This window comes from Molothrus ater, chromosome 8 (assembly GCF_012460135.2).
Source record: "Molothrus ater isolate BHLD 08-10-18 breed brown headed cowbird chromosome 8, BPBGC_Mater_1.1, whole genome shotgun sequence".
In the NCBI taxonomy this organism is placed as follows: domain Eukaryota; kingdom Metazoa; phylum Chordata; class Aves; order Passeriformes; family Icteridae; genus Molothrus; species Molothrus ater.
This window is the reverse complement of record NC_050485.2, coordinates 23,400,230-23,427,666: the sequence shown is the minus strand read 5'-3', so window position 1 is coordinate 23,427,666 and position 27,437 is coordinate 23,400,230. Positions and strand designations below refer to the sequence as shown.

The 27,437-nt window shown below is 42.2% G+C and overlaps 1 protein-coding gene across 3 annotated transcripts in view; it reads right to left on the bottom strand.

The window, feature by feature from the left end:
- Nucleotides 1-27,437, bottom strand: part of CNNM2 (cyclin and CBS domain divalent metal cation transport mediator 2) — a 115,569-nt gene that overhangs the window by 19,089 nt on the left and 69,043 nt on the right. For all 3 annotated transcript variants that reach the window (XM_036385450.1, XM_036385451.1, XM_036385452.2), the window contains exons 2-4: nucleotides 8,660-8,803; nucleotides 2,652-2,789; nucleotides 368-537 (exon numbers count right to left, since the gene is read on the bottom strand). In XM_036385450.1, the coding sequence (XP_036241343.1) occupies nucleotides 368-537; nucleotides 2,652-2,789; nucleotides 8,660-8,803 (452 nt within the window). The remainder of the gene's footprint in view (nucleotides 1-367; nucleotides 538-2,651; nucleotides 2,790-8,659; nucleotides 8,804-27,437) is intronic.

Genomic DNA, 27,437 nt, shown 5'->3' with positions numbered 1-27,437 from the left:
GATAAAGTATGCTGGCAAAATTCCTATGACGTGGCATTTTCTGCACCCCTATTTTCCAAGCAATGCCAATGGGGATCCCTTTGCACTGTCTATCCTTGGCATAGTGAAAGCCTAAGTAACTTTTGGCAGATGACAAAGTGGGAAGTGCTTTCTATCCTTCACAACTTGTTTAACTGAGGGTGAAAGCAGCTGAGCGAGCTCCTCAAGGTTGTCAAGGTCTTAAAGGAGGCAGGAGCAGTTCCCAGGAGCCACAGTTCCCCTCTCATGTTTGAAAGAAGACAAACTTCAACACCTGGAACAGGTATAGAGGGGAATATATCAGGAGATAAAAAGGTTTTGCACATATCTACACAACCACATGTCTGACCTGTAAAATGAGAACAAAGTAGTCGACGGGCTTGTTTCGCTGGTAGAGGTAGTGTTCTGGGGCTTTCTTGTTCTTCTCATCGTATTTCAGCTCCTGGATCACGTTGGGATGTTTTAGCAGCCTGAGAAGGATCTTCTCTGACATCTGGGATGGACCAAATGCTTCTACTTCTATAACACAAGATACAACTTGGCATTATACCTCATATGCCTGGCAAGAAGTTAGCAATACTCGTTAATAAGCATTTGCCTATAAAAGACACACAGATGCAGAGATGTCCATTATGGAACTGCAGGTTTCCTGTCTTTTGAGACTGTTAGATTTGTAAAGGGAGGGGAAAAAACACAGTAACACCCCAATTTCCATTACTGAAGCATTTTTCAAAACAACCAAAAATCATGTCTTCATCTGAAAGGGAAAAGAAAAAGATGGTCTTCCCCTCTTGAGAGTTCTGAGTCACGGAGTTGTATAAATGGAAAAGCTTTAAAGTTGGGGCACAGAGAACCTCTGAATTTGTTTCTTCCTTCCCTAAAAGCTATTGAAGTCACTGTGTTTTTACTGAAGTCATTGCACTTTATTAAAATTTAATTAATTAATTAATTAATTGATGCTTGGGGCCTATAAAGTTGCTCTAGAGAGATGCTCTAGATAAGACACAAGTAAGACACAACTGGGGCTGCCATGGTTCATATGGGAAGAGTTACTCAAAGTGAGAAAGTACAGGTCAGTTCAAGCCATGTGGGATTAATGCCTGACACACAGAACACAATCCCTATCCACTTGATCTTCAGTGTTTCCAACAGGAGCTGTTTGAAGCAGAAAAGCTCATCCTTGTATGGGAGAGGTAAGCCAGGGACGACGAGAATTACATATGCAAATTGATCAACTTTCCCAACACCTCATTTCAGAACAGGACCATTGACAACCCATCATCTGCTTAAGATACTACTCTCAATTTAGAACAGAGAAACCAGAACTGTAGCTTTCATCTTTTTGAGCAGTAGCTTCACCAACAGACCTGTATTTAAGCTACACAATCCTTCCATCCACAAAACAAGTAGAGAAGCAGCACTGTAAGACTATGTCTGTTGAGCAGGTGCTTATGGAACTCCACCGAGTCTTGTACACTACATGAACCACGCCTTGCTTGCTGTTAAATCCACATCTTCCTGTTGAACTGCTTCCTTTCACCAAGGACACGCTCACGTGCTCATGAGCCGTAGGAGTCCGAGCCGTCTAAGGAATTACTGCCCCTCAGCTGAGATGTGATAACCAATCATGTACATATTTCTTTCAAGTCACAGAGGCAAAATAAAGCATGAAGACAGACTAGGAGCATCAAGGCAGGCAGTTACTGCATCTTAGAGGAGGGGAAGTACTAACTTCCAAGTGGAGCTGGCAAACTTCAGACAAAGCAACTTTATAATTTTCCACCCATGAATGTATGTTGAACATGGCAGCAAAGATGACCGTCTGAAAGGCCTGCGTGTGGCACGTCTTTATATGTCAAAGAGAGACAGCACAAGCAATAGGAAGGCATTTTTCCACAAGCTCTCCTGTTAAAAGGCCTCATCTCTGAGGTGAAAGGACCAAGTTTACGACGAAAGGCAATACCAGCCGCAAGAAACCATTCAAGGGCCTGGTCTCTCTGCCAGACTGCCCACCCAAGGGCTAAAACATCAAGGTGTTCTGGGATGGAGACAACTGTCCTCTGAAACCTCTGAAGTCATCAACGGAGGTCACACAAGCCAGACAGAAATCCATTTTAAAGAGTACAGTTCAACCACCTGTGCAGTCTGCATTAAATGTGTCAGGAGAGTTTTTCACTTGGAGTCATAAAGTCTCATGGAACGGGTTTAGACCTTCCTGCAACAAGTCCAGCATCTCTTTCTGGAGAAGGCACCAGAGTGCAATTACAGCCAGCTGGCCAGTGGTATCGAGTCCTCTTTGCTTTGTTCCCTGAGCTCTTCCTAATGGGGTGTACTTGCTAGTCGTTAATCTGACGGACTCTAGACATGCAGTGCGGCACTTGGCATTCATCCTTACCTTTCAGACCAATTTAAAGTTACTGGTCCACCCCTGGCATATGTCTCAGAGGGTTCATGCCGACACTGAACACAGGAGAGGAGAGAATTTAAAAAGAAAAACACAACAGTGGCATTATTTGTCACCCCACAATCCAGCCTCCCTTCCCGCCTGTCCTGTCCCACCCACCTCACCGGCCTTTGCTGACAAACTGCCTCAGGCTCTGGCACGATCGCAGAAGGAGATAACCCGCACTTGCCTGTGGCCAGGAACCGGTGCATTGCCAGGAGGAGCTGCGGTGATATTTTAACCTTCATCTCGCTGTCTGTCTGCTTGAAGGCAGAGAAGTCCTGCTTCCTGTCCCGATGAGCTACTTTCTTTTTCGTCTTGTTATCAGCTGGGGAAGGGAGGGTGGGAAAAGAAAGGAAGGAAGCGATTTCTGTTAGAACGGGGTCCAACATGAACCGCGCCGGCCGTGGTCAGCCAGGAGGGCCACACAGAGCGCGAGGGGCAGGCAGAGCCCTCTGCAAAGCCCAGCTCACCATCACACAGCCCAAAGCACAGACCAGCAGGAGCTGTGCGGCCCTGGGGTGTGACGGTGTTCACAGGGGTTTTAGAATGAGGGAAGAGACGAGAATGTCGACTCCATATTTCAGAAGGCTTGATTTATTATTTTATGATATATATTACATTAAAACTATACTAAAAGAATAGAAGAAAAAGTTCTCATCAGAAGGCTAGGCTAAGAATAGAAAAGAATGAATAACAAAGGCAGCTGTCCCAGACTCTCTGTCCAAGCCAGCTGTGCTGTGATTGGCCATTGATTACAAACAAGCACATGAGACCAATCACAGATGCACCTGTTGCATTCCACAGCAGCAGATAATCCTTGTTTACATTTGTTCCTGAGGCCTCTCAGCTTCTCAGGAGGAAAAAATCCTAAGGAAAGGATTTTCATAAAAAGATGTCTGTGACACCTGGGGCCCCATCCTGCACAGCCAGGCACCCCAGCCTCTGTCACATCTCTGTCACCCTGGTCAGGGGAAAGTCTCTGCTTGCAAACACCTGACTGCAGAGCAGCTCTGCATGTTGCACTTCTGGTGGGGAGAAGTCCTGCTCAGTACTACTGAACATCAAAAGGTATTGTTTTACAAGCATAGCTGGGACAGCTGTTTTTTACTTATACATTCCTTAGAAAATTCTCAGCACGTACACAGAGGAAATAGACAATAACTTATTTCTTTTGCTGTACCATTGGCTTCAGTGACTCTGCACAGCTGTGGCAAAATCTGCATGCCTTTGGCTGAAGTATTCCTAATGTCTGGTATATGCAGTTTCTTTCGTCCTGTCCAAACTTCAGCAAAAACTGGCAAGGTGTACAGCCTGGAGGTGGGAATCTCTGGCCACTTTACAAGCACTGAGGCCAGAATAAAGTACAGAATGGCTTCAGAAATTCAGATATGGGTTTTTGCCTGCTAGTGATCCTGGCTTCCTGGACTCCTGTGTCTTAAAACAGGCTCTGTGGTGAGGAATCTCCATTTGTAAAAGACAACATGAAAGAGACACAATACAGGTATTACCACCCACTCCCATAGCTGATACCCCAAAATGTTTGGGAAACCAAGTAAGTGGACAGCTACGGGCATGTTGGGGTATGGTATACATCAGTTCCAGGGAGAAGAGGTCTCTGCTCAGATGGCAGGGTGCTGCTCCTCTCTGGTGACACCACCTGTAGGGTGGCAGTGGCTATAAGCAGCAGAATGCTGTCAGACAGCTCTGAGCTCCACAGAGTGCAGGAAAGCCAAGTGTTGAGGCACTTCCTGTGAGCCCCTCAGAGATGATACACAGCTCAGGTTCTAGGGCCTTAGAGGGGGAAGATCCTAAGAACACTGCAGCTACTTGTCCATCAGCCCCTCAGTCAACTGGTGTAAAATGACTGGACTTCTGAGGGACTGCAGGTAGCTCTGGCACATTGATGCATGGCACAGGATTGGGCAGGCACACAAAGAGCTGCAGGTGAAGTTAACACTGTGAAACTGTACTTACTCCCAGGTGCTTGTTCAGATTTTGAGTTATACATGCAAAGATGATTAAAGTGATGCACTGGATGCCACTGAGATCTGGAGCCTTTTACAAGTCCAAATAAATGCTACAGACTACATAAGGCTCAGAAACTGGTTGAGTTTGAGGCTTGGAAATGCACAATACTGGTAATTTACAGGCTTCTAGATTTTCCCAAGTCACTCAGTCTTTTAGACATGAGTACATCCACATCCTCAGCTTCCCAGGAAGCTCCAGGACTGCATCCCACTCCACTCCAGGACTATCACAGACTCAAAAGCAATACTGTGCTGACAGAAATTTGCCTATTTCAGATATCTCAAGTGTATTCTGTGAGCAGTGCAAATCAGAAAGTTTGAGATGCTTGTTCCCAGGCACATGGAGAACAATGATGACCCATGTCCTTTTTCTTCTTTGAAAGGAGAAGCCTCTTACCTTAGTAGTACTTTACACAAGACTTGGACAACATCAGGGACTGCAGTTTCTCTTCCAAAAGCAGGAATAGAAACCACTGAAGGGAGTGGCTACAGACTAAAAACAATCCCTGCCTTAGGAATATAGTTTGAGACAGAGCTTATCTGTACTTGCAGTTAAAGGAAAGATGCATACCAAAGTAATGGAAAATTAATAGTGAAAAAAGTAGCCTAGAAGCTCTCACTAGGTCCTACCTCTTGTAAGAGATAAGAAGAATAGAAACTGTTTTTTTCTGAAAAGCTCAGAGAATGTTGTTTTTAAAGCACTGTATCTGAGGTGTTTTCTCACAAGGAGTTCCATCATTGCTCTCTTCAGGGAGGCAAAAATCACAAGTACAAGTGTTTGCCCTGGGACAGAGAAACATCTCTGTGCTTTTCCTTTTAAAGAGCTGTAACACTGCAAGCTTTACACTGCACTACTGGTACCTGAAAACAACACCAGCATCACACACTGGGAAGATGCCTTAAATCTTTCTGTCCATAATGGTCATCAAGATAAGAGACCCAGGCTCTAACTCAAATAATGGGCAATTTCAACTCCCTCTATTTTTTTTTTCCTTGGCAGTTTATCCAAAAACCTTCCCTCAAGAAAAACGTTACATGGTTATAGCAGAGCCACATGGCTTAAGTATTATTGGCACTAGCATTATATTGGCTTATTTTTGCAAGGGATGGTCTTAAATTGTTCTTTGCTATCCAAACAACTTCTGAGCTTCTTTTAAGACATAAGAACCAAGGACTGGATTGTGACCAACGTAACTGAATCTGAACCAGGTATTTCCTGTCTGTCCTTTCCCTGGTAAGTGAGATGGAGATGCGGGCACTGACATTATCTTGGCATGCTGAAGTGATCTCTGCTCACAGAGTGCTGAGCTGCTCTTTGGTTCTGCAACATGAACAATGAGATGCACAAGGGATACTTTCACTACAACTTCTGGTGAGAAATCAACAAATCCTGCAAACGTCTTCAGTAGGTTCTGGAAATATTTAGACTTCACCTTCATGGGCAACAAGCCTGACCATGAACTCTGGGCTGAGGTAAAGAACTCCAGAGGATGAGTGGTCAAAATGAAATTTAGGTTGTGATATCTCTTGTATAATCCTAAACATTGATGCCTGATACATAACATGAACAAGCAGTCTGTGCAGTCTAACACAGAACATACAGCTTTCTCCCTTGGGCCTCTAGGAAAGTTGAGAAATGCTCTCTCACCACGGCTAGAGCCATGGCAGCACAGGACAGATTCCTGTAGTGTGCCAACCATGAAAAAATGCTACAACTTTCCAGTACTAAGAGCCAAACACACTGGCAGCTCTTCATCATGACATGGGCTGAAATGTGTCATGACAGAAACATCATCTCTCCACCCCTTCAGCATCCCCAGTACAAAGTTTCATTCTCAGAAGTACTCAGTCTACCCAGATCTTGATGGGTCAGACATATTTAATAACTTTTCCTGCTCCCAGCATCTCTGCAAGCCACAGCACAATAGAACCATATGACGACATACCATACATTTATTTGCACCCCTACAGAAATTCAGCTGTGGAGCTCAGCAGTGAGAGCAGCTTTCAGCAGAAACTGTAAATATACTATTGCTTCCACCTTAACACAGTTCAAATGTTTTTTCATGGAAGCAACAGAAAGGCACAGCTCCAACACCAAGGTCAGCCATTTCATCAAATTTCAAGTTTCCATCAAAGCAAAACAAAACAATTTAAAACTTCAGAACAAAGTGTAACAATGCTGCCAGAATTTTTCAAAAGCTCTTTTTTAAAGTAAACACCTAGTACAGAGCAAATCAGTCCAAGGGTTTCAAGCTGACCTGTTGTGAGCTGAGCAAGCCAGACTGCTATATAATGAACAGAATCAGAGGTGGGGTTACTAACAATGACACTGTGATATCTACACCAAAAATAACCTGCCTTAACATATAATGGACAATAAAGCCCTTTCAGTAAACTCATGTTCTCACACATGTTCTCATCACCAAACCAACTGGATGTTGGCTGCCCAAGTCCAATCCTCACAGCTTCTTGGGATTTCTGCTCTCTCCCTTACTGCTATAGTATCCTTCAGTCTAAACAGTGGAATGATCTCCAGTGCTTCATAAGAAATTAGAAGTTCTTCATGGTACTTACTCACCCTCTAAAATTTCCTGCATCCTCCAGGAAGCCTAGGAAGTTTTCTTCCTGTTCTGAACAAGGAATTTTTGATAGTAAAAAATTATCCCAGGAATGAGAGTTTCAAGTGAACTCAATGCTCATCAGCTCTGTTTTGTTAATAGAGGAAGCCTTCAGGTAGTAAAATTAAAATTTAATTCTCATTTCCTTGCCCTCTAACATCTTATTAATGGGCAAAGCTTTTTTTGTCCTGAAGAACAACACAGCATGATCTATGTGTTTTCTTTTAACAAACAAGGCAGAGAGGGAAATTGAAAGCATAAGCAGTGTCTTCCCTCAAACATGCATGTAAATATCTCAAGGGTAGATAAAGACAGGATCTTTTTGGAGTATAAAAGGAAGTTTGAATTCAGCCTGCAAAAGCATTATGTTGCAACTAATTAGCCCAACAATTCATTTGTGAAGGTATGAAAAAAAATCTATATAACTGGCCTTCTGTGATTTACACAGTAATTAAACTGTTCAGCACACGGTGAAACACAACTGTGATTTACATGATCATTTGGGTACATAAATACTGATAAAATATCCACTAGCTACAGAAAGCATTTCAGGCAAAAACAAGTCTATCCCACAGTATAAAGTGCTCATTGGGCATTTGGCTTGGAGGGAGGATAGAAGATGCTTGGGTTGGCCTGAACAAATGCTGTAGAAACATTCTTTCCGTGAGGAAAGAGAAAAAAAGCAAAGAACAGCTGAACAGTGTTAAAGATACTTAAAATTATTATTTCTACTATAATAGAATCTGGAGACATCCTTGTGCTGCACGAAAACACATAGTGAAAAACAGCATCTGCCAGCAAGTGATCAAAGCCCAGATAAGACAGATGAAGAATGACTGAAAGGAAGTCCTGTATGCACAGGCCAGATTGTGCAGATGGGGGGAGAAGCAGACACTTCAGGTAACTGGCCAAGCTTTAATCTGAGAAAGAAAAGGGTCCAGATCTCTCAAGTTCTAGGTAATGGTTGACCTGCAGCATCATCTCCCTCAACAGACATTACCACGAAGAAGGAAGGAGCTGTGCTGAGTGATGAAAAGAGAAGGCTGGTTTAGGACAGGCTGGTTTTCAGCCCTGAGGAAGACTTTCCATTCTCAAGATCTCTCAATGAGTGACAGATTTTCTAAAGAGACTCCATTCCTCCTCCTTGAGGCATGGTATTTGCCTGCCTCTTGCTGAACTATGGTTGTACATGGACTACAGGCCCCTGAGGCAGAGTGACAATAGGGGAAAATGTGGGAGATCATTGTTGCAGATGTAAACTTTCCAGGTAAAAGGATCAAATAAAGAAACTTGTCCTGCTTCTGAATTAACAAAGCCTAAAGGAGTGAGGTTCCCATGCTGCAAAATCAAAAATTACTGTGACCATCTGAGGGATCTGCAGGTCATTTTGTTAAGGAAATTTCCTCAACAATTTGACTACTGAGATTTTTACAACATAACAACATATTAACAACATAACATCTCTCAAAACACAGCTATAAATACAATTGCTGCTGGATGGAGTCTTTCTTCTCATCTATAAGCAAATTGCAAATATTTCTACTTACTGTATAGATCTGTTTCATCCAGAATTTCAGACTTGATGATCTCTTCAATCACATCTTCTAAAGTGACAATTCCCAGGACTTCATAAAAAGGGTCCCCTTCTCCTTCATTGTTTACTCTTTGCACTATAGCCAGGTGAGACTTGCCTGCAAGGAGACAGATCAGCAATTTAGACATTTTAGAAACTTCTGAACGATCAGAAATTATAGCAGAACTAGAGACATACAGGTATAAATAAAAAGACAAAAAGGTTGCTGTCAGGCTTTATGAAAAAAGGGACAAAGTTTAACAGATGCTCAAAATCATAATCTGATTTCTGTCTGAGATACACATTCCTGCATCACATAAATCCACCTTATGCCCTAAAGGAGAGCTAAAAAGATTAGTGTTCTTGTTCTAATGTCTTTCCCAGCAAAACTGTCAGCCAGGCATTGAATTCATCATATTATCTTGTTGTTCTGCTTCTTGCCTCATGCATTGGCAGAGAAGGTCAGGCTGGAGCCCTCCTTTGCAGTGAGATCCCATGGATGTTTTCCCCAAGCCTGGAAAAAACAGCAACAACGACCAAAGCACAGAAGCACAGGAACAGGATAGAGCTAGGGAGAAGTCAGCCCCATCCAACAGCTCCTCTTTTTCCCCTCTCTTCCTCAAAAATAATTTATTTATATATTCCCCATATGGGGTGATGACACGTTATTTAGGATTTAATTAATTAAAATATTCAAAGCAACTGTCTGATCAACAAAGAGAACATCAAAGAAGAGATTTAACAGCAGTTCTAAAGATTCCTGAGCTGTGCATCATTCACACTGAATTCTTAAAGTTCTTTCTGCCATAGCAATGATGATGGTAAGAATATCATCATCATGACCCTTCAAACCGGCCTTGATACCTCTGGTTGCCAGTTTCTCCAGCTGCCACTGAGAACTAGTCCTTTCTAAAGCTGCATAAATAACAGCATTCATTCAAGTAAGTGGCATTCTGCAGTACAAGTACACAGACATCAATGTGCTTTCTGAACTATCAGGAGGTAAGAAACTGTGTCTCAGAATCTTCTTTGCTGGTCTCAAAAATTATCCTTATCCCCAGCTGAGGAAGACAACCAAAATAGTTCAACTTTGCTTAGACCCCTTTATAGGCAATAATGACTGCCTGTTTTAAGATTCAGATTATTAGACTAACAAGCATTCAAACTATTCCAGCCCAGACTTACTCATGCTTAAAGAATGAAAATATCCCGAACAAATTAGACGAGGGAGGAAAACTTATCAACTACTGATATAAACATTGCATCAGGTCAAGTCAATTCACTTTGGTAAGTTTTTCACATCTGCTTTCCCAGGGACCCAACATAAGCAGTTAAAAACAAATTCTTGGTGAATGCTGTCTGTCGAAAGTTAAATTCTTTTGCTATTCCCAGCTTGTGATCATTTAAAAGGAATTTTCCAAAGCAGGGTCTAATATTAGACTCAAAATGAAGTTTCCATTCCACTTAGGCGATATTCTCACCAAAGTAACTACTGCATAATCTGATTGTCTTGGAGCTACTCGTTTAGATGCAGATGGACATACTTTAAATACCAACTGCACAGCACTGCTGAGTCTTATCTTGAGGAGACCTTATTCTACAGCAAATTAATAGAAAGATGATTTGTGATTTTTAAAGTATCAACATTCATATTGTACTGAAAGTCTTGCACTGTGCCAGGTTTTACGGGTTTTATTTCTCTGCATTCCTGGCAAGACTTCCAGCTCTTTCTACTGCTCAATGAACAGCATTAAAGTGACTTCATAAAAACATGAAAGATTTGAGCACTATTATTACTGCAATTTGCCTGTAATATATTACTCCAATTATATTCTTTCAACATAACAATGTTAAATAAGAACTGCAGTATCAAAAAAAATTTGCACAGACAAAACAAATGTTCTAATTTATTTCCCAGTGCCTGCTCATGCTATATTAGTATATTTGCTTTCAAGTCAGAAGACAGGTTCCTTCAAGAGCCATTTCTATCACAGACCACAGCAGCTCATCAGCACATGCTTATTCAGGTGCTAATTCCTCAGGATATGTGTTCTCACATATTAGTAAGTGGTAAGATCTGCTCAATTGGGTTAAATTAAAAAAACAAACCAAGTAAATCAGCCAAACAAGAACATTAAAAGACAATGCAATCACCTCGTGTTCAGCTTTGATCAAAATCATCAGCCTTTTCCTCCACTTCTGCACTGCCTATGATAATGCTGAACTAGGTGATGAAATTTGAAATTTTGAAAAGAGCAGTCTTTCTAACAATGGAGTCCTGAACACATCTACAAGCAATGTCAGAGATTTATGAAAATGGGATGAGGGAAGGACCTGAGGAGTTGGAATACAATGGGAAGTTGTGCACAAGTTTCATCCACAAAACAAGTGGCATGCCCTTCCTACCAGAGTGGTCCCCACCAAGAATTCAGCATCACTAAAGCATGTTATGCTCTCCTCATTTGAGCAGCTGCAGAAATCTGATCCAAGCAACAACACCTAATGTGAGATGAGTGACCAAAACCTGTACCAGCTGCTGCTCTCTTAAGCAAAGTGAGCTGGTAAGACAGGAGTTATGGAGAGGTATCAGGCATTTTGCACTTTCTGTGATGAAAAAGAAGGCTAGAAACACTTTTTTTCTGGCCTTGCCATAATCTGCAATTTTAATGGTTTTTTACTTATCACCCAAAGTATCAAGACCATTGAAACTTGCCATCTTCACTGGATTTTGGTGAGTAGCATTGATACTCAGTTCTACCCTCATTATTAAATAACCTACATGTTACAGAGAATTTATCTGCTGAGAAGAGATAAATTATCCAGACACACGGTGGCACTAACCTTTCTTCCCTCCTGATTGTCAAGTTTTCCTGTTCCAGGCTTTCATCAACCCAACACTTAGCTGGGGTCAGATGAATTTAAGCCAATCTAATAAGCTGCCCCTAAAAGGCTGCCTTTTTCTCCCAAGTTCTCTCCTTCCTTTCTATTGGCTCCAATGCTCATGAAATTATTTGATGAGACAGATGAGATCCAAAAATGACATCTCTTGTGTCTTTGCAAGATAATTTTGACCCAGATCCAATAATTTGCAAGAAATCACCAGACAGTGGAACACACATCAGAGGTGGTGACGGAGATGTTATGAAGATGCATTCCCAGACTGGCTGCCCTCTCACCACAGAAGACTGAAAATAACCTGCATGTATGGAAGTAATCAAGACATAAAAGGCTAAAGGAAAAGCTAGGAGCGCAAAGACCTCTTTATGCATAGTAAAAGAGCACAACACAGCATGTGCTCAACTGTAAAAGTGGCCTGTAAGTAAAATAATGATTCCCCTGAGTGTTTGAAACAGAAATTGGCTACAGCTTTATTCAAAGACTTTATCAGGTCACTGACAATTGTCATATTATTTTATTCAATTGGAAAAGAGCAGTTTCAGCTTGTATTTTCCATTGCTAAAGACTCATAGCACATATCCAGTAAGGAGCTGAATGAAGTAAACAGCCAGCAGGTTCAAAAATCTGGACTGCATATAATATTCCTAAGGCTTTGAGAGCAGAATATAAAAATTACACAGAGAGAACAGGTGTAAGGAAAGCTCTGTACTTCACTGATTTTCTGGCCACAGTTTCTAACCACACTTCATAGATGACATTAATGCTCCTTTAATCCTTTGCTTTAAGTGTTGATACAATGAGATTTAGCAAGTGGGCAGCTCTGTAAAACTGCCAGTTCTGACAATAAAGGCAGAAATTATGTGTGACCCACAGCTCCTCTGTAGGCACAGGCAGGCAGTGTTTGCTTTCTGCCTCAGTTTCCCCCCTTACAGTGACAGAAGTGACACCACCGAGGGCCTGTGTGGGGCTTATACCTGTACATGGTCCAAGGCACCAGTTGTGACAAATGTTAATCTCTCTGTTACCTCCACATGCAACTAAAGCACCAAGCAGTTTTGGTAAACATAAATCCAGTCTCTTCCCATTGCTTAAAGCCCTGCTGCTCAGCTTAGATTTTGCTCTGTAGAATTTCTGATTAATTTATTAAGCTAATTAGGAAACATGAAGATGCTTAGTTAAATCCGCATGAGTAAGTGAACCTAGAATGAGCTCCTGGGAGTCCATGTGATTTATGACCACACAGAACAGAACTGGAAAAAAGAAATGCCTGAAATACTTTTACTGTACCATGACAATTTCTTGGGAAATACAGAGTGGTGGAAAATTCTCCCTTTGATCCTGAGGCATTTATACATCTAGAGCAAGGACCTCGAGAATACTGTCATGCAGTTCAAACCAGAGATGAAAACATCTCTTCAAGATCTGCTCTGGTCACTCACAGGATCTTGACTCCATGAAGGGTTCTGCCTTTTGGATGGAGCTGTACCCACCCCACTCTCACATGTCACTTCCCCAAAGACACATATGCAAAAGAAACAGAACGACAGACATATTGTGGAGTTCAATAAATGCAAATGCAAAGTCATAAACCTACTACAAAGCAACCCCATATGCTGGCACTGGGTGAACACACTACAGGAGTCAGCAGCATGTCCCTGCAGCAATGAAAGGAACTGTGTGCTCACATCAGCACACGTGCAGCTGGCAGGTCAAGGGAACAGATTATTCCTCTCTATCTGACACCTGTGAAACCACACCTGCAGCTCTGGCATTCAGTTTGGGGTTCTCCAGTTCAACAAAGACACCAGGAAACTGAAACAGTTTTGGTGGATGGAGATCCTAAGAAGGGTTGGGCTGGAGCCCACGATGCACAAGAAAAAGCAGAGGGCTCTGCATTGGTGGAGTCTCGCAGAGAAAAGGCTGAAAGAAAGGACTGCAAAATCTTCCTGTACCTCATAGAAGGCTACAGAGAACACAAAACTAGAGTCCTTTGAGCTAGATACTGATGGGATAAGAGACAATAAACACAAATTCAAACATGGAGACTCTTTAAATAATGAAAACTTGCTCCTCACGATGGTGGTCAAACACTGGAACCGGCCCAGAGGGGCGGTGAAATCTCCAACTTTGGATGAATTCAAAACTCAGTGACCTGAGCCAGCTTCAAAGGTGGCCCACTCCAAAGAGGGGATTGGACCAGATGACCTCCAGAAGTCCCTTCCTAAATTATCCAGAGATTTTAAGAGATTTTGAAGGGAGGTCTGACTAAAATCCCAGGCCAAACTTCATAGTTGAATTTTCATTACCAAATTTCTTAAAAAACTGCAAAACTTTCAGTACATAAGGATATATAAAGACAGCAAATTTACTGATCTGGAATGCCACAATCTTGCCTTGTATGTGACCAAATGTAATAACAAAATGCTACTACTAGCCAGACTATGCTTCAGAAAATTACAATACTGCTGCCATAGCTTTAGAGCAAACACAGGTTCCCAGGAATGAGTGATCCAACAGCAAAAGTGCAATTTAGGGGCTCTGAGCAGTGAGCTACAACCTGCAGTGAGGTGTATAAGCTTACACTATGAGAAAGCAACTTGAAATGCCCCTATTTCTGCCAAAGAAGGTTTAGGAACTCAGTAACTGGAAAGATTTGTAGATGTTATTTCCCCCCTTCAAGCAGCAGATCTTACTAAAGGCTCCTGGCTTCCTTAAAAAAAATTTAAAAAGAAAAATCAAAGCTGTGGTAGACATTTATAAAACAGAAGATTCTTGTTAAGTCAGTTTGTGGTAAAACAAGAATCAGGCTAGTGCATTTTTGTTAAAACCAGTAATCTGAGGCTGTTTGCTATTGGTTAGTGCCCTAGAACATTAAGCCATAGCCTGTTTAATATGCCTTCAATGACATGGAGAAAAATCCCATGTGGTGTTTAGCTGCCCTTGAATTTGCTAACTAACAATCTGTGCTTCTGAAAATTCTCCCTGTTTAAACTTATGGGACTGTTTTTGTTTCGACTGATTTATACAAAGGTAAACACTGGCCTGTCACTGAGATTCACAGGTTCAACAACACATTATTCCAAACAATCAATTTTAAAACATATTGTATAATTTATCCATTAAAAATAACTCCCCCTGGAATAGCCCTGGCTTGCAAGCAATTAAATCAAAGTAAAAAGTGTTTTCCTCAATTTCTTTTCTGCACCACAGTTCAAGGACATTTAATCTCCCTTCTATTAGCAGAAATTTGCATTCATGCTGTTTGCTTTTTCACTTTGATTATTTTCAATGGGGCAATCAGACTGGTATTTTCCCCAAACACACACACATAAACTGGTGCATACTGTCTTTGGGTTCATAACACAACACTATTCACAGAATCAAGAGAAACCCAAAACTTCTGTAAAAACATAATCTAGGTTTAGACAAGACTTTTTAGATCCTGTTCTTTTCAACAGCAAAACATATAATTTTTAATATATATTTGGGAAGGGAATCTGATAACTAGCATTCATTTAATACAGCCACATAAAAATCATCCAGACCCTCAAAGGAAATGAGTGAAAGTATCAGCACAACCATTGGGAATACAGTGATTCTCCTTTAAACCAGAGAGCTCAGCCTCATACAAACATTAACTAGAAACCACAGCAGCCTTCACAGGAAAATAAAAAAGTAGCACTTTAAATAGACTCTTTGTGTTAAAGTCCATTTAGTGGGAGGACACCAAAAAAAGCAAAAATCAGGGAGAGTTTCAGAATGACTTCCTGACAGTGAATTGTATTTGTAAGGAATACTTTCCCAAGGGAAACGACAGAAGTTCAGTTACTCGCAACTTTGAAAACTTGACTGGACAAAGCTGCTAGAAAGGACTCAATAATTCTCCAGTGCCCTGTGGCAGATGGAAGAGAAGTGATGAGCTAACATTTTCCATCTACACCAGCCTACCAGTCAGTGTAGGCACTCCAACTCAACTGCTGCTGCCTTCAATCCCTTCTGCTAGGACCTTGGTGAGACACACTCTGATAAACTTAATTTACCCTGCTGCTGCTTCTAAATGTGAGAGCACAGCTCTAGAAAGCTGCAGCTTTACCTGCAACTGAACTGAACCTGGCGACCAACTCAGATCTGGAGCTGGGAAGTCTCCATAGGTACACCAGTAAAATAAATTAGCTGGGAACCAGATATAGCTTGAGTGTAAGGAAAAAAGGTAATTTCAACTCAGACCTCTGCTATCAAAGCAGAAATCTTAGGGAAGAATCAAATGTGAGACTATTTAGGGAAAACTATTAAAAGGAATAGGCACTTTTCAATTTCAATGAAATTGAAAAATGGAGAGAAAGAGTTTCAGAAACTCCTTGAACATTGCTAACAACTCCCTTGCCATGAACAGCATGGCAATGCTTCCCAGTCAGGCAGTGCTTTTGCAGCAGGGAATTTGTGCTGAATATGGCTGAGGTTAACAATAACCAGGGTCCACGAGGGTGTAAAATGCACACCACTAGCTCAGCTGCTCTCAGTGTTGGCCAGAACTCTGAGTTCAGCCTAGTAAATGAACAAACACAAGCTGCTTCCTAGAACTGGAAGCATTTTCTGCCTTAGAGAAGTATCCACTGGATCTGAAGTAGGAGAGGAAGAGAAGGAAATCCTAATACTTGAGAAAGAAATCTCTCCCAAAACCAGAATACCTTTGGACACCTGTCTGAGGCTCTAACCTGAGCAGAAGGTTGTGACACTAGGACACTGGTGGTTTGAGATGAGAAATAGGGTGGAAGTTTAAAAACAAAATTAAGGAACCACTTCAGAAGTGAAGCAAACTAAAGTTGAGAGAAGATGTGGCAACAAGAAGAGAAAATACTGAATCTGGAGAGAGGCCTAGGACTATTTGGACTGACATAGAACAAAAAAGTTCAGATAAAATTTAAGGCAAGCAAACAGAATATTGAAGTCATTCTTGGTCATGGTTCAAGTCTTCCACATTGGATTGAAAAGATACTGAAGTGTGACTTATGCTGATGTGATTTCCCCCGTGCCCCCACTTCCCAAGGCAAGTAATGACCTTTTGGAAAGAAGTGTAAGAAATGCATCTCCTTACTAACTTGCACCTCCACAGCATTATCAGCAAGGAATTTTTTTAGTGTTCAAGCACCCTAAAAAGGAGCCATACTAATTTTATTACTTCCCTGTTTGTCCAAGATTGTCCCACCGATTTCAGCATTCCTTCGGGGATGAAGAGCAGGCACCGGCAGAAGTGCTGCCAGCAGAGGGAGTGCAAAACCTTGGGTTTGCTGAGCTCCAGCTCCAGGTCCTCCCCAGACCTCAGCCCAGCAGATGGAGAGAAGAGGCCCTGGATTCTGGCATCGGTGGGGCCTGGCTGCTGGCTGGATGCTGAATCCTTTGAGAGATGTGCCCTTCAGCCTGGGATCCACAGCAATCCCGTCTGCAATGGCCTGTTCAGCATCTCCTCCTGCAGCTTTGCATTGCTGCTATGACTTGTCCCCCTCCAACTTCCTCTGCCTTCCCTGCCCTAGGGGAGACTAATTCTTGAGCTCTTTAGAAGGGCTCAGGAGAGAAACTGTCACCTCCTCATAGTCTCCTCCAGTCCAACAGGAGGAGACTGCTACTACAAACCAAGAGTTAGCCCCCTAAATGAACACAAGAGCATCAAGAGATGTATGTTTATGAGCAACAAAAATATAAATCAATCCAAAACAACCAGTGAATGGGATGACTTTGATGTTCAGGTAACCAAAACAACACCAACAGAAACAACAGCCTTGTTCTGTATCACTGCAGCCAAAAATCCTACTGATCTAATCCATCCTCTAATCCTGCCTCCCTCAATTCCTAGAACAGACTGGGTTTAATTCAGAGAGCTTCTAGATTTTGGCATCTACACCATGGGATTTTAAATCCGACAAAGGTAAAGTACTAGAAGGCACAACAGAAACATGTTTGGACATTAGGAGAAGGTTAGCTGAGGCCAGCATGCTTACATAAGGACCTAAACTGTGCTGAGAGCAAAGAGCATGAGCTGCAAAGGAAGAGCAGCATCTTGAGACTGTGGGTCCTGAAAGAAATTGGGGGCTGGATATACTCTTTTTTAAAATTATTATTATCATAATCAGCTGTTATAGTTTACTTTTAGTTCACTGTTTAGGATATAAATTTAAAAGGGTTCCTGTGTTACCAGCATCTTAGTTCATTAATATTCTATTTTAATGACTTGTTTTACTTCAGGCCATTTATATCACATGTAGTTTGTAATTCCAGCAGCTCCAAATCCAGCCTGGTCGATGGCACCATCAGATTTTTCAAGCTTTCAAATTTATACTGTGACAGAAGCCAGAGGAAGATGAACAAAAAGCTACCCTGTTAACTTTCTAAATTGGCGACACCACCTTCATCCAGCCAGGTCTGTACAAGCCCAGGAGCACTCAGGTGTGTGCACTGCCACAGTGCCCAAAGCTGTGGGATAAACACACCCCTGGAACACAACCAGAGCCATGACCTTGACTCTGCACAAGCGCAGGATCGGGGCCACGTGAGCTCTGGCACTGCACATTTGTTTCTCTTGATTCACACAGTGCCATTACAGAGCAGCTCCTGAGCCATGCAGCACCAAGGACACTGCAGCAATCTGCAGGCACAAGAAACACAGCCACCTTCTCCCCCTGCCTTTTGGTTTGGGCCAGGTCCCATGGAGGTACCACTGCAGGAAGAGCTGCCCCAAAACTGTGCTTCACACTGCCAGCAAATTCAAGGGGAAGGGGGAATATCCTCTGGCTGGAAAGTGACTCTTTGAAAAACTAAAGATATGGCATACCAAAGTGTAGAGAAGTGCCAAGACACACCCAAAGTCACAGAACCAAGAACTTTGCAGGAGCAACCAATTTAAACTTTCATATGTCACATTTTCACTTTACTTTGGTGCAATTTTAGCGAATGACACACATCACAGCTGGATCCAGATCCATGCCTCTTCACCAAGAACAGGTACACAGCAACCATCGTGGATATGGGGGAGGGGGGATGTAATTTCAACCACTTAAAGACATCCTGGAATTGTCTGACACCAAAGCAGGAGGACAGAAGAGCACCTCTGATTTCAGAACTGGGCATCACAGATATCTAAATTCCTGCAAACTGCAGGTTTTTTTTGCAAAATAATAATACAATAATATATAGAGAAGGGGAAAACCCCTAATTTTGCATTTTGCTAAGGATTTAAGTAGACCTTGTGTTACTTTTAAAGCCCATCATGCAAAGAAGCCAAAAGAATTGGTTCAAATGCTGACTTCAGCATCCCCAGGAAAAGGAAAGATTATAGAAAACTGCCTTGCTTGAAAGAATGACAGTTCTGATAGTACATTTGAATGCATTCTTATTATTTTCAAGTACAAGCATAAATTGCCTTTGTTCCTAGGAGCTATCAATTACTCATAGATGTAAGATTTTCCAGTGAATTAGTAATACAACATCATCTTTTCAGCCCCACAAGACAAGATCAATTTTCTGAAAAATGGTACTACTGGGTCATATTTTACAAATGGGAACTTCAAAGATCAATCTCTATTGCAATTATGCTATTACTATTTTTAATTACTGGCTTGATATCAAAACTTCTTAAAGTTTCCATTTGTGAACAACCATCTAATTAGTGGATTTTTTGGGCCATCCTGCATAGCCCTCTGGTAGGGCTGAGTTTGTCCAGAGCTCTTGAAGGAGGAAGGAAACCTCTCAGATAAGACAGCAAAGCCCTGCTCCATCAGCAACAGCCACTGCAGAGAACTGGAGATAAGGTGAAGTGAGAGCCTTGCCCCTGAGCAAGAAGACACTGGAGATAAATGAAGAGGAGAAAAAGGAGTCTTAAGAGATTGAATTTGTGAACTTGCCATTTGCTGGTTTTGCTGTGATGAAGAATTCCAGAAGACTAAATCAGGACTTGCTCCAGAAGACTAAATCAGGACTGCTGAACAGTTTTCCAACTGCTGGGTATTGATGACACGGGATGACATGTGACTCACACCTACATGACAATATTATTCAAATTCTCCTTGTCAAATATTTACATGAAGTGAAGAGCTGTAATATTTCAGTGACATAATAGGAATTCAGTGATAATAGTACTTCTTTCATGATGCTTAGCTCAGGGAAGATGTAGTAGAGACAGTCCTGTTTTCTTTTTTATTCTGCAGAAGTCTTTAACATTATTTTAGCCCCATCAAAAACTAATCTGAATGTATTTGCTCACAAATAACCTAAATACCAGCTTTAATATCTCTGACTTCTGTGACTGTTTGACAATTTTACTACAGAACAAGCTTTGGGGCATAATATCTCATAGGGAATGGGGTTATTGATCTAAGCAGAACATTTTGTCAATCATTTAATCTCCTCTGGCAAGGGACAGATCTCCTCTGTCTTTTTAAGACTGTTCACCTTTGTTTGTAAATGTGTGTGTTAGAGCATTTCTTTGATTTTGCCTCAGCCTAATACTTAGACAGAGCCGTCTAAGCCCTCTACTAACACCATGTAATAGCATTGCATCCAGGTATCTCAGGACAGCAAGGGCTCACAAGTGCCTGCCTGAATCATCCAGTACTCAACAACTCCTGCAACACTCACAAGAGTTACAGTGAAGTGTAACTCCACTAGGTTTGGAGACAACCTCAATTATGATGGTAGAACCCACTGGCACAGGGCAGTTTAGCATCCCTTGTGAAGGCAGAGGGTGAATTAAAACTCATTCAATCCATACAGCTTTGCCCATAAAACTGTACCCACACTAGGAATGCAATACCAGCATCCCTAAAACACTCTGGCCATGGAAATGGCCTCAGAGAAAGAGTGTCCTACTGCTGTGACTTCTGCCTTGCATTTGTTTGTTTTTAGCTAGGATTAGGCTGAATTCTTCTACATCCCAATAAACGCTAAAGTAAAACAGCTCAAACTTCTGCTAGAAGAGTCATGGACAACTAGGTCACGCAACATGCAACACACATGCTTCACTGCTATTTTCCCTGACTGCTTGCTAATCCAAACATTCTGGGTGCACCACAAACCCCAACCAGAAAACCAGTCTACTAGGCTCTGAGGACTTGCAATTAAGTCTGTAGTATAAACAACAGTATTTGTTTATCTAGTCTATTAACAACAGGAGAACCGATGTCTGTCACTGCATACCCATGGAGAATACCCATGGACTGGGGCACCAGAGTTTGGAAAACTGAAGATTCCCAGCCAGACCCTTTCTTGGGGCCTGCAACTCTTGAGCTTCTTCCTGCACCTTCTGTTTGCTCAAGAAAGATCCCTCCACAAATGCAGCTAGAGCCAGGTGATGCTGCCTGCACAGAACAGGTCAGGGCTGAGCTCTCCTCTTTACCTCAGAGGGAGCAATAGGAAAAAATCTCTCTTACCCATAAACCTCATTTTCATGAAACTTACAGAAACATTTCTGTATTTCTGACTTTTGGAAATCAATTACTTTTAAAGCTATGGAGGACTAAGGCAGGTAAGGAAAAAAAACCAAAACCAAGCAACTGATAAAAAATACACTACACAAAATCCCAACCAAACCAAATAAAAACAACCAGACAAAAACAACCTCCACTTATCTCCCCATGTAGCCTCCTTCACAGCAGTAGCAGTGCAGACCTTATGCCAGCCTCCAAATGACAGAAGACAACAAACTTCAAAATGTTGCTATAATTTCCACTTGCAGGAAGAGGTTGTCATTCCTTCACAACAGTAAAGAACAAAACCCAAACAAATTTACTAGAAAGCCATGAATAAAAATGATTATATAAACCCCAACTTAAGACCATGCACAATTTAGTAGAAACACCAGGTATTTCTGAGTAGAGCTCAAATACACATTTAATCTAAATATTATGGACTACGTATCTGCTCTGCATCTCAATCTACAGCAGGTTCATTGGTGAAGGTTCCTGTCCTTCCAGGAGCCAGGAGCCTGGCCACAGTCACTGCATCCCTGTCCTTACAAGGGTTAGACAAACAAACCAGTGAGCCCTGGCAAAAGGAAATGCATTTGGAGTTCACAGAGGGGCTATCACTTGGCTATTTCTGTAGTGCCTGCATCTAAAAAAAGATCCAGTTCACACAAGTAGCTATTTTACCTTACTGTCCCACAAGATCTAAATGCATTTTTTCCGATTACACTTTCCCACCATAAAACACACAACAAAATGTGACACATATTTTTAAATATTCCTATGAAAGGATTTTGCTTATATATAGAAACATGAGTATATATGGAAACATACAAAACTCTGTGTTTATATATAGATGTCTCCTCACTGTATAACTAATATTAGTTCATGGAACTGAAGTCACACACAACAACAACAACAAAAAGAATTAAAGTTCCAGGGAGCTTTGCCATAAAGTACACAAAGCAGAAAAAAACTTCTTGGATTTATGATAATCTCTACATGAAATGCAGAATGGCAAATTCCCTTGAGAACTTCTCTGACACAAGAAATACACGACAAAATAAACAAACGAGGAGACAAGTCCAAGAGGCTCTCACTGAAGAGACATCTAAGTTCACTCTTCCCCCTTGTTTTTTTTCTCCTGCATTCCAACAAAATCTGTCATGAACCACGAGAGAGGGACAAACAGGTCTTCCTGGGGTCCTCTTCCAAAGCTCATCTCCTGGGGAAAAGAAGACCATCAGCTTCCTTAAGATAAAGCATTTCAAATGACTACTACAAGTGTTGCCCTGTTGAGAGTGCTCCACACTGCAATGCCCCATCTGTATGAAAAAAATGTACTTTGGTAGCTACATGAAAGTGACTAAAGTCCTTCAAGACTTATTTACACAAGCCTGAAAGGTTTGACTTTTACTCTCTAATTATTCCTCCATGGTTTGGTGTCCCCAACACCACATTTCTTGCATTTAACCAGAAGATGAATGTAAAATTGACTAACCCATTTCAGTGTTTAAGCTGAGGGAAATAAAACCAGCAGAAAATATGAGAGACATTTTTTTTAAGAGATAAAATCTAAATACTTTTTCCATGCCCCCAGGGGAATTAGTAAAATGGATGAAGAATACCCAATTCTCAAACCCATCCCATCACATCTGCTCAAGCACTATCCTATGCACTTCAGTACTTGAAACTGTCACAGGAGCCTGTTTTAAATAGCCCAAACCCCCTGCTTGAACGCCCTCCTTGATGAGTACAAAATCCTGGCTTTCATGAGAAGGAGAGTTTGCAGCAATAAAGGCTTTTGTAGCAGTTCCACAACTGCCATCAATAAAAAAAAAACACTTGCATAACCTGAACAATTAGCAGATCAAGTTTTTTTTTCTAAATTAAACTAATGTAAAGCACTATTCGTGGAGCTTAGTGGAGGAACTCAGGCAATAGCTGCGTGGAACAGGAGTGGCAGATGGCTCTACAGAAATTACAATATTTGTTACCATCTTTAAAGGCTGGTGGCATCTCACCTGCTTATTTCCATGACAACTGGATTCCCTTCTTACCAAAAAGCTGTTGATGCTAAGTTGTCTCCTCTCTTCCTCTGTAACTGCTGTTGCATCAAATAATTGTAAAAGCCAATGGGACTGAGGATGAATAAACTCAATTGTGCAACTGAAACAGTAACATGTCAGGGTTTTCTTATCAAAACTTTACAGATCTCTAACCCACTTCACAGCATTATCACCTTCCTGATGGCTGGAAATTATTAATTATATAACAGATTCAGCTATTCAGGGCACAAGGCATGGGTACCACTCTCTAACCTAGAGCAAGACTAGATCAGCGTGGTGACCACAGAACAGGAATAGCTCTAGATCCTGGGACCAGGATCTGCACATCTACCCAGCTTCACAGGAACGCCAAGTTCTTTTAAGACCAAAAGTGATCAGGAGCTCAGATCTATTATTCATTGAGATGATGACATGTCTGGCAGAACAACAGCTCTTGGCAGGACAGTAAAATATTTATGCAGTGCAACAACTCAAAGAAAAGGACTTGCCAAATTGACTGCAACAATGGTCTTCAACCTTTTTCAATTTATGGACTGCTAAAAATGCTCAGTGGGAATGCAGAACCCTGTAATACTGAGCTCTCTACTGACAAAAGGCTTATTGTTTTTAAGATACCTTTTATTGAGACATCTGAAATAGTCCTTGGACGCAAGCTAAAAAAAAGTAAATTCACCACGCTGCATAATTTTCTGGAAAATATTAAGCAATCTTCCTCACAGTATACAATAACCAAGACATAAAAGCCTGAAATCAAATTGTTACAGGTCCCTGCACAATAAAGATATTTTTCCTAGTGACTTTAGCTTGAGGTTACATGACGGACATGGAGACCAATCACCACACAGAGGGGTCAAATGAAGGAACTCAACAGCAGAAGAGCTGCAGGCCAGAGAGAGCATGGAGTGCTGGCCACCAGAGAGCCCTGGGCAGAAAGGGAGAGCAAACACAACCCTGAGAGGGACACTGAGTGCTGGATCCCACACGGGTGTGTTTCTAAGGAAAGCTGAAGCTGAAATTAAGGACTGGAGACAGTGGTTTTGTTAAAGGCAGCATTTAGAGGATTATCAACAGAAACAAAATATCACAGAGGGGGAAGAGAAGGAAAGGGAAGAACTCTGAGAATTGCAAATTAGATTCATGGTATTTCCACTGTGGGAGCATTTGAATCAGTGCTCAAACCACCATCTCTGCCCCAGCTCATTAGAGTACCCAGTAATTTGCCTGCCCCTGTACAGTAATCCACATGGGAGCCATGGCAATGCAAGAAGGAGAGAGGCCAGCATTCCCCATTCTCACTGGGGGCAAGGGAGCAGTTGGTGGAAGGAGCAGAAGATGATGGCAGGGAGAGTATGATTGTTTCAAGCACTGATGTGTTTCATCACATGTACCATTCCAGTAGATATAAGTATCAGCAAGTTGGCCTGGTGGTGTGGCCATTGTGAAATGGAAGCTTCCAGCCAGGATCACAAGAGATGAGATCTGAGGGAAGGCTTTGCAGCTAGTGTTAGGTAAAGTTTTATGAGCAAAAGGACCAGTGTGAAAGAGCTTGTGGCAGAGAGCACAGCTGAGGTTGATGCTGCTGTAGATGTGCAGGGGTGAGACATTTAAAATGTTACAAGAACAAATGGGAAGCTCTTGGCCACCCTGCACTCACGTGCAATGACAAGCCCTTGGTTCCCACCCTCCTAAATTCCTCACTGTATTCAAGACAACACTCGACCCTTACACCTCCCACTTTAACACCTTGCCATGAAATACCCTTTCAAAAGCCCAGAGTGAAAACAGTGTCTTCTTCCCTTGCAATGGGTCTGAGCCAACCTCTAATGGCAGAGCAGAGAGCATGAGGCCCAAGTCTTTAATCCAGAACAACCATTGATCTGCAAGCAAACACTACAGCAATGTCTCCATCAAATATAGGAGATGTGTTTTTCCCAACACCAGGGCTAGTAAAACTTGATTAGTAGTGGAGGTCTGAGAGAAGACTGTGGTGCTCCTGGAAATAGTTTCAAAAATGGCAAGGGGAAACACAGCAAGAAAGTAGCTTGAGAGAGATTTCACTGATCTGACAGGAGAAAAAGATGTCTTAGAGAAGCCTGCTGTTCTCAAAGGAGACAGGGAATATCTTCAATATTTAATGGATTATGAAATGGTGACTGGAATGAAAATGTGTAGAAAGAAGAGCATGAATACAAGTGAAATCATCAGAAGTGCTAACAGTGGTGAGTTACTGTGGAGGATGAGCATACAAAGCACCAAGATGGAAGTTAAGAACACACTAGGACAAAAAGGTACAACTGCTGTAGCAGTTACTTGCTGAAGCAAATAAGATACATTAAAACAAGAGGGGGGTTTGTACACAGACACCCCCAGTCACATGAGTGAGCTGCCCATGGCATCACGCCAAGCTATTCAGGAGAAAGTCTCTGGACCATGTGAACAATGAAAGCAGCCCTTTTTCCATCCATTTCTCCCAGAGTATTTAAAGATTTGAATTTTCCCATCTCATTTTTGGTTCATCTCTCTCTTCCTATAAATAGAGAAGCAGCAGTGCATCCATCCCCTCTTCATCTTTTTTGGTGGTCTAGCATTGCACAGATGCTGGAATGTTTTTCTAGTAAATGATAAGTGATGGGAAACAAGTAGAAGACAAAGGATAAGAGACCTTGAGCTCAGACAAGTAGGAGAGACGGGAGCTTTCTCCTCTTTCCCAAGAGGCAGGTATCTTTTCTCTGGACCAAAAGGTTTTGTTTTGGAAACAAACGTATCTATTTCTGTCACTTCCTTTTAGACATTTAGTCTTCATGGGGCTGATAGTAAGACTGACTAGGATGTCTGAGAATGACAATCTGGCCCCCAAAAGAAAGCATTTCTAATCCAATATGAAACCCAAAGGAAACACGCCCCTGCTGCTAGGCACAGGTCTCAGAGGACTAAGGCTGTGATCTGTGCTGTGTTCCCAGAGCCTTTACTTTAATCCCAAGTCCAATAATCGAGTTAGCACTTTGTAAGGAGAGCTAAAGTCCCTGGGGTTTCTGCCCAGCCATCAGACAGTGGAGAGGCTGAGCTGGACATCAGCAGGTGGTCAGCTGCCATGGGAAAACAAGTGTGGTGTGGGCAGCCAGACAGCTGAGCAAGGAGCTACAGGAATGCCTGTAGATCTACCCCAACCCAGAGGGGGTCAAACACACCACTGGGTGTTCCCAAGAAAAACAAAAACATGAACAAAAGAGGAAGGGCAAGCAACAGTGAAGAAAATGCTAAGACCTGGCAGTTTGGGCTTGGAAGTTCTTCCTAAGTCAATGATCCCACTTGGAGAGGCTTTAGCACCACACAAAGGCAGCAGAGGTATCTCAAGCTGCAGCCCTGCTGTGCCACAAGAGCGATGAACAGGATGAGCCACCCATGCTAACACAGCAATGTCTTTGATGGATGAGGAAGGAGCTGGGCACAGCAGCAGTGGGGAAAGCTAATGAGTTCCAGAAGATCACAGCCTTCCATCCCTGCTTAAAAATAGCAGCTGTGGTCAGGGGTTTGAGACAGAGTCCAACCACAGAATTTGGATGCAGCTTTTGAAACCACAAGAGGTCAGAGTTAATTGATAGTTGGTCATTCAGAGGTCCTGGGACAACTTAAGAATTGACAACGTGCTGTAAAGCCTTGTTGAAGTTGGGCTCTGGTCTTCCATCCAAAAGACGTAACAATATCCCTGAAAACAGCAGTCCTGATCAACCCCCTTCCTAGGCTTACCTGCTCAAGACTTTGGGGAAACAAGCAAATTTCCCACCAGCAGCAGAGTCCTGCAGAGATGGCAGCGAGGAGGCAACAGAGTGCTTTCAAAGTAGGCAGCAGTGGGCAGGTTCTTTGGAGCTGGCAAGGCCACTGACTCTGGGATAGCCTAATCCACTAACAGGCAAATCCCCTCCACAAAACATTCCTTCTTGACTGAAAACACTTATTCGGCAACCAAAGCCCCCTGCTTTAGAGTAAGAGCTGGGGAGGAATGTGACCTGTGGCTCCTGATGGGAGAAGGTCCCAGCACACAGAGTACCTGACTGAAAGCTGCCCAAGCCTCAGTACAGGGGGCTCCCCAGTGAACTGTCCCTGCTCCACTCCAGTGCAAGATCATTGCTTGGCAGGAAGGACATTGGCCAGGCAGGACATTTGGTGCTTGCTGTGCTCTTCAGACACATGGACTAGATGACCTTTAAACGTCCCAAGCCAAACTATTCTGTTAGGGACTATCTCTCAGGAGAGCTGGATATGCAGGAAGAAGGGATTGTGTATGGGGGTTTTGACAAATATCATCCCAAGAATAAGGGTTTAGCTAGTTCTG